The sequence below is a fragment of the Cyprinodon variegatus genome, unplaced genomic scaffold (assembly GCF_000732505.1).
Source record: "Cyprinodon variegatus isolate N-32 unplaced genomic scaffold, C_variegatus-1.0 Scaffold1694, whole genome shotgun sequence".
Lineage (NCBI taxonomy): Eukaryota > Metazoa > Chordata > Actinopteri > Cyprinodontiformes > Cyprinodontidae > Cyprinodon > Cyprinodon variegatus.
The window spans coordinates 89358-96783 of record NW_015152147.1 but is presented as its reverse complement, the minus strand read 5'-3'; the positions used below and the strand labels follow the sequence as shown (position 1 = coordinate 96783).

The following is a 7426-nucleotide window of genomic DNA, read 5'->3' as shown; positions in this document are numbered from 1 at the left end:
AAAAAAAATGAAACTTTAAAAAACTTTGTGATCAAAAAATGTTTTTAGGGAAATTTTGTTATTTTTTTCTTTAAATTTAGTTTTACATGTTATTCATTTCTAGTTTTATTTTTTAAATTAGTTGTTATAAAGCTCAATAACTAAATTAAAAAAATCCTTTTAAATATATATATTTCTCTTCTTATCGTTTAAACTCTAACAGCCAAATAATAAACAGTTTTGTGTGAAACTGATTCTGTCTCTTCAGCGCAAACATCTGCTTTTTGTTTCAATGCTGCTCGTCGCTCTCAGATCTTCTGTTAGCAGGTTTATCGCGCTGCTGTCTGTTTATTCAGGTTGAATTTAAACACCATGAAGCTAAAAACCTAAATCATTTCTCTTTAATGCAGCTTTCAGCTTCAAACTTCCTGAATGTAGAACTGCTTACGGCTGACGCTAAAACATCCATTTTCTGTCGCGTTGATCCCAGGCGGGGCGGCGGGGGCTGCTGGTGCTTCTCTCCAGCTGCCTACAGGGAGAGGCGGGGCCACACCTGGACAGGTCGCCAGTCCGTCGCAGACACTAAAACAGGCTGATATAATCATTCTAAACTTTCCTTCAGGGCAGGAGATCCCAAAGCGGGGGCCCGGACCCCGTGGGGGTCAAAAAACAAAGTTTTTGGCCCTGAGATGGTTTTCACAATCACTCTGACCAATGAGGTTCATAAAGGACCAAATATATCATGAAATAAAGAAATGGATCGTGAAATAAGTAGATGTAACATTTATTTGTTGTTGTTTTTTTTATATAGTGTCTGATTCAAATATTAAATTGATGGAGGGCATCAGACGCTGTGTTGCCAACTTAGCACTTTTGTTGCTAAATCTAGCGTCTTTATTTCTGTGTAAATGGAGTGTTTGGCGACATAGAAGCACCAAACTCTGTCCTCCTGAGCGAGACGATCGTAAGCCTCGCTGTCCTCCTGCCTGCGCTGCAGCAAACAGTAAACCTTTCCAGTCTGAATCAGATATCAAATAGAATATGCAGAGCTGCAGCTAATTCTGCCCTAGATTATAAAAATAGAATTTTTAACTGACGCAGTCGTCTCACATAAAAAAACTGCATCTTTGATCTACAGCTTCATTCTCTCCTCTGATCCTCTGGTTTCTGTGTGTCTTTGAACTGCTGCTGCTTTCTTCTTCTTCGTTTGTTGTTTTTCTATATGTTGGTTAGATCCTCAGTCCTCCAGGTCTTAGTCATTCCAACCTGTTTTCCAGGTTGAAATAGTTTCGCTTCCCATCCAGGAACNTGGCTAGCTCTCCCTGCTAGCTCTCCCTGCTAACTCTCATGGCTAGCTCTCCCTGCTAGCTCTCCCTGCTAACTTTCATGGCTAGCTCTCCCTGCTAGCTCTCCCTGCTAGCTCTCCCTGCTAACTCTCCTGGCTAACTCTCCTGGCTAGCTCTCCCTGCTAGGTCTCCCTGCTAACTCTAATGGCTAGCTCTCCTGGCTAACTCTCCCTGTTAGCACTCCTCGCTAGCTCTCTGTGCTAGCTCACCTGGCTAGCTCTCCCTGCTAGCTCTTATGGCTAGTTCTCCCTGCTAGCTCTCATGGCTAACTCTCCCTGCTAGCTCACCTGGCTAGCTCTCTATGCTAGCTCACCTGGCTAGCTCTCCCTGCTAGCTCTCATGACTAGCTCTCATGACTAGCTCTCCTGGCTAGCTCTTCCTGCTAGCTCACATGGCTAACTCTCTGTGCTGGCTCTCCTCGCTAGTTCTCCTGCTAACTCTCATGGCTAGCTCTCCCTGCTATCTCTCCCCGCTATCTATCCTGGTTAGCTCTCCGTGCTAGCTCTCTGGCATCCATCGCTTCTCTCCTTTTGCACCATGTCTCTCCTCATTCACTATCGAAAAAGTATTGAAATTTTATTTAGTTTACGCTCTGGCTACAAAATAACAATAAAGTTTGTCTAAGTCTTTCTATCTTTCTATATGCCTCTTACTGTGCTGCCTTCTAGCTCGCTGAGGCTAGCAATGTTAGCATCATTTAAACTGATAAAATGAACTCCAATGTAAATTATCCTGAATAAAAACCATAAAAACACGTATTAGCCGAGTGAACACCGACACTGTGAGGTCGTCAGAAACAGCTACATAGCCAGTTAGCATGCTAACATCTCATCAAGTTATTTCAGAACCTCCTGTTTTTCCAGCAAATGAACGGTGAAGGTTTGGTTTCTTTACCTCTCCGTCGGCGTTGGCGATGGGCGAGTTCAGGATGAAATCTGTTGGCGCCAAAACGTCGACTAAAGCCACAGCATCATCCTTTAGCTGTCCAGACATAAACAGAATTAAGCTAGCTTTAGCTTCAAAAGGTCAAAATTTATTGCCTAATAAAGTTTGTTCAAAAACAGTCATTTAAAACTGATGAGTTTTAGAAACCTGATAAATATTTAAATTTCTAAACCTGATTTTCAGAAGTTTTGTTTCTTAAGTTTTTTTTTTTCATCCAACTGTTTTGAATAATTTGCTTTTAGTAAAAAAAAAAAAAAAAACGTTGTTGAACAAACTTTGTTCCCAATTTATCCCCATAGATTACGGCCAGAACCGTCCGCCTGAGAGCGAGCGTCTGATCTTGGATCTGAATGTTTGGTTCCAGTTTTTCCGCCCCTGCAGCTCCAGACGGGTGGTTCCTGACCGCCTACCTCTGAGCAGAGTCGGAGGACGCTGAGCTGAAGCAACTCTGCAGGTTTCCTCCCAGTCAGATAGTTTCCTGCACAGAAAGATCAGAGTCAGGCGGCGTCAGACCAGCTGAGCTGCCGCAGCGCCCGGAACCTACCCTGGAACAAGGTGGCCATGTGGTCGCTGAGGCTCCACAGTCCGTAGAGGGCGCACAGCTTCCTCAGCACTGGTCTGAGACCAGTGGGGGTGTCCTGGTCACTGGTCTGCTCATAGAACCTCTGCAGGCAGCAGTGCTGGATGTAGCTGATGGCCAAAGACCTGCAGTAGTAAACCTGAAACAAACAGCTTCAGCTGCTGAGCAGCTCGTCGTTCCTAAAGTCTCACTTCACCAGAGAAACAACAGCAAACATGGCGTCACTGAGCTGCTAGCACGCTAACGCTGCGTAGCTCCTAGCTTCTCATATCGGCTCAAACTGATTCATTAAAATGAGCAAATAAATAGAAGCCGTCCTTCCAGGGATCAATTATGGAGTTTAGTTTTTTTTTTATTTTGGAAAAAAAAAAACTGAAAATACCAATAATTTGATACTTTAAAACATTTTAGGTGAAAATTATTTTTTAAAGATGAAGATTAAAAACTTAGAGGAATTAGATGATATATTCCCACGTGTTGCATTTAGGAACCGTGGGAGAAGTTAATCTGTTCAGTTTATGATCATTTTAGTGTTTTTTTAATTTTCTGGATGCCTTTCTCTAAGTGACTCACATACATATTCATCTTTTTTCATTATCAGTTTGAATTTTCTTTCATTCTGTTTCAAAACCTGTTGAAGGAAATTTATGGCTCTAATTTAGCTCCATACTTCCAGCTGCTCTAAAATGCTGCTCCTCCTGTAGCTTCCAGGTTCAGCGCCCCCTGGTGGCCACTGGCAGCACTAGTGACCCAGTCTGGGTTCTGGTTCTGGTATCAGCAGGTCTAGAAAGGTTGAGCCTCTGGATGAAACCCTCCATCAGAGCTAACAGCTGTTAGCGTAGCTCGCTCAGACCGCTCTGGGTCACATGACCCAATCAGAGGCGGATCAGAACCTGTGAGGAGGAGCATCCATACGCAGCAGGAGGCGACCATCGATAGAGGATCTCAGGTTAATGCTGGGGTCAGAGGTCACGCTGTGACTGACCGCCTGGTTTCTGTTACCTGGCTGTTGTTCCGCGCCTCAAACTCATGGTTGCATGAAGCTCTCTGTTGCTCCAGCCTCCTCTGACTCTCCTCCAGCAGGAAGCAGATCAGCCACCTATAGGCAGCCAAAGGAACTGCAGGGAAAGCGCAGATTGAGAACAGGTGGAAGTTCAGGGCTGGTGTTCAGCTTGTGACGGTACCTTCAGGGTTCAGACAGTCCTCCACGGTCTCAGCTGAGAACCTGCTCTGCAGGACCTTCAGGTGATCATCCAGGAAGTCCACGGTGTGAAACGGGGACTGGATCCGCGCTCCGTCTGAAAACACAAAAGTTCTGAACGTTTCCTGATTGACCTGCTGACGAACTAACGAAGAAAGGTCTGTTCTGTTATTAACGATGGCGGCTGGCCAGTAGAGGGCGCTATGGCGCCTCCCCACTCATCCTATCACCCTCATTAAGATATTAAAAAAAAATAAACATTTAATTATAAAAAATATTCTGATATATATTTTAGATGACCAAGATAAATATTGAATGTTTAATGAGGATGTTGGTCAGATTGGTGACGTATTTCCATAAATCTATAGACTCTGGTTAGAAGCTGTCCAGCAGCAGAGCAAAGATAGGAGAACCTGAGGAGCAGATCTCTGCACCCAGAGCTGGAAGCAGATTCATTTAAAGCGTTTTATTTTGGCGGGTCTGCTGTTTCCTCCTGGATGAAACCATCTCATCTGCTTCGCAGCACCAGCTTCTCCAAACAAGCTCAGTAGCTCAGAAAAATAGGCGAGGCTCAGAACTATTCCAGCAGTGAGTCGTTTCATTTAGTGTTTTAGTGCATTTTGTTTAATTTTCCTGTTGGAACAGAGAAGACTGACCCTGAGGTTCTGGTTCTGATCCGCTTTCAGCCCCTTTCCTGGCTCCGCCTCCCGCCTCCCTGAACCCCTCCCTGCTCGCCGGGCGCCGCATCATGGCGGCCCAATGCTCCCAAAGGGGGAGGAGTTAAATGCAGAGAGCGAATTACAATAAAGGATTTTAGCCTTTTATCTTCTGTTCATTTTGCCTCTGAGAATAAAATCCTTTTAATCTGTTAAAAAATGGAATGAAACAGCAGCAACGATTAGTCGACAATTAATTATTATAAAGGATCAAAGACTGAATACGTCATTGGTTGGTCAGAGTGCAGTTCACCAAGGCGGCAGCAGAGGGCAGCAAAGCAGCGGATTCAGCTTAGCAGAAAAAAACAACAAATGTTTGATGCAAAATGAACTTTAATGTGATTTTAGAGGAAAAATTAACCAGAGAGGCTGAAATATCAGCTGGTTATGAACATCTGGCTGAATTCTGAGCTTCTTCTGTTTCTGAAGGTTATTGATCGGATTATTTCACTGTTTATGAGATTAAAGACTGAGATTAGTGTGAAGCTGTAGAAGACAGAGCATTAATCCAGCATTCATTCATTCATTCATTCATTCATTCATTCATTCTGTCATGTTTAAGGTTGATTCTGGTAAAAAGACGCATCAGAGAAACTGGCTGCAAACAGGAAGCGCCGCTAAACGCAGCCAGGATTGGAAACCTGTCTTTATTGGACGTCCAACAGTAAAAAAAAAAATTACTTTTTTAAAATAAACTGGAAAACTAATCAAGTCAGTTAAACTTCTAACATTTGGAGGATTTTTTAATTAAAAATGTCATTTTTCATCATCTTTAAATCAAAGAAATCTTTTCTATCAGATGCACACATCTAACCGCCTGGATCCAGATTCACTATTTACGACTTGATCACTAATTTATTCACCAGTTGATGACATCATCTGGTCATCAGGGTTTCCTACAGTAAAGGATTTAATTATATTTGGTTCTGATTCGTCTTCCTTTATTTCATTTATTCCTTTAATCTAAATAATCAGTTTCAGGTTTTTGCAGCCTGGTGATCTATAAGGTTTGGTTCTACGGCGCGCTGCGGTCTCACTCACGCTGCAGCTTGGCGTTGAACAGGCTGAGCAGGTAGTTGCTGGTCTGTTGCAGCAACACGTTGTTGTCTCCTTCATAGGTGCAGTTCGGGTCGTTGTCGTCGCGCAGATCTCCCAGCCGGTTCACTGCAACAAACGCGCTGAATGAAGCCAAACCGCCTCGCCTACTGAGGCGGAAACAGACACAGCTATGGGGAGACATTCCATCCAACATTACTGGAAGATCAGAACACGTCTCAAAATAGAAGGAAATGGGCTGAAAAAATTTAAATTTGAAAACTTTGAAATCAAAAAAGGTTTTCATAGTGATTCATAACCTGCAGTTCAACTGGCATCTTTTTTACTTTAAACAAACGGCAGAGGTCAGCGGGCCGGGAATCAAACCTTTAACCCTGCACCCCCGCCTCGCCCACTTCAACCAGCGCTTCTGTTTATTTCAGACTCTATTTTCCAAATATCATTTATTTTACATATTTCCCTTTTTAACCCTCTGGGTTGTTCGGACCAATAGGAATCAGTCTACTCTGCTTAGCAACAGCATTCCTATTGGTCGGTTTACAGCATAGGGGGAGAAATCTGTAAAATTTAGCCTTCAATGAAATTTGATACAAAATTAAATCGAATTTTCTCTTTTGAAAAGTTGACATTTGCAAAGGTTTCATCTTTCAAAAAGTGTTTTGTTTTATTTTATTTAAAGGCGTCCTTCTCTTCCAGTAATCCTGGAGCAAATTTCCCCCCGTAGATTGCTGGTTGAACCCACTGGCCAGGTATCCGTGTCCCCCGCAGGCCTCCCTGCACTCCTGGATGCCCCTCTGAGCCGTCCAGGATCCCAGAGGTTTGCTGGAACATCCCACGGCGTGGATCTCTCTCCCCATCTCCGCCTGTGGAGGAGCGCCAGGCAGACGGGTGACGCTCTGAGGGAAACCACACACCTGGCCGCATGGCCGACCTTCACTCACCTGTCTGTCGCTGCTGTCCCTCATTAGCTGGCCCATCTGGAACTCCACAAAGTTCATGAAGATGGTTTTGGTGAAGTGTTCGAGGGCGTAGGCTGCAGCCAGGTACGGGATCAGGCGCCACTGCTGCAACGCACACAGAACACCTGCATCAGCATCCGATGGGCGGCGGCGTTACCGCCCAAGCTTGCTGGGCGGCGGCAGCGGCGTTACCGCCCAGCGAGCTTGGGCGGTAACTCATCATGAGTTTTGCTCCCAATGGTTCAGAACTGTTGCTGCAAACTACCTGTGCTTTGCAACGCTGGAGTTTTATACCTGTAGATTTCTTTTTAAATTCGTCACAATTTTAAAAAGAGAACAAGGACATAGATTTTGTTCCTAGAGTTTCCCATCAAAATGTCTTCTATTCAGTTTGGCTACAGTTGATCTAAAACACGTTTATTAGAATCTTAAAGTCGTAGAGAAGCGTCTGTTCCAACGTTTGCATTTCCAAATTCTCCCAGTGGCGCCTGACTTTATATGAGTGAATAAAGTGAATGTGATTGGTCAATTATCAAGGGGGCGGGGTCATTGTGGCGTAGAGCTAACAGAACTGGCAGCGTTGCGAGGCAAGGGCTCAAACATGTACGGCTGGAAGCCTTCTACACCAAACCAAGCTTCTGCCG

General features: G+C 44.2%; 1 protein-coding gene across 1 annotated transcript in view; it reads right to left on the bottom strand.

The window, feature by feature from the left end:
* Nucleotides 1-2094: 2094 nt before the first annotated feature.
* acox3 (acyl-CoA oxidase 3, pristanoyl) overlaps nt 2095-7426 on the bottom strand; it is a 13759-nt gene continuing 8427 nt past the window's right edge. The window contains exons 9-16 of the mRNA XM_015404321.1: nt 6765-6887; nt 6566-6686; nt 5809-5931; nt 4035-4148; nt 3853-3968; nt 2815-2989; nt 2681-2748; nt 2095-2306 (exon numbers count right to left, since the gene is read on the bottom strand). Coding sequence (XP_015259807.1) covers nt 2157-2306; nt 2681-2748; nt 2815-2989; nt 3853-3968; nt 4035-4148; nt 5809-5931; nt 6566-6686; nt 6765-6887 — 990 coding nt within the window. The 3' untranslated portion in view covers nt 2095-2156. The remainder of the gene's footprint in view (nt 2307-2680; nt 2749-2814; nt 2990-3852; nt 3969-4034; nt 4149-5808; nt 5932-6565; nt 6687-6764; nt 6888-7426) is intronic.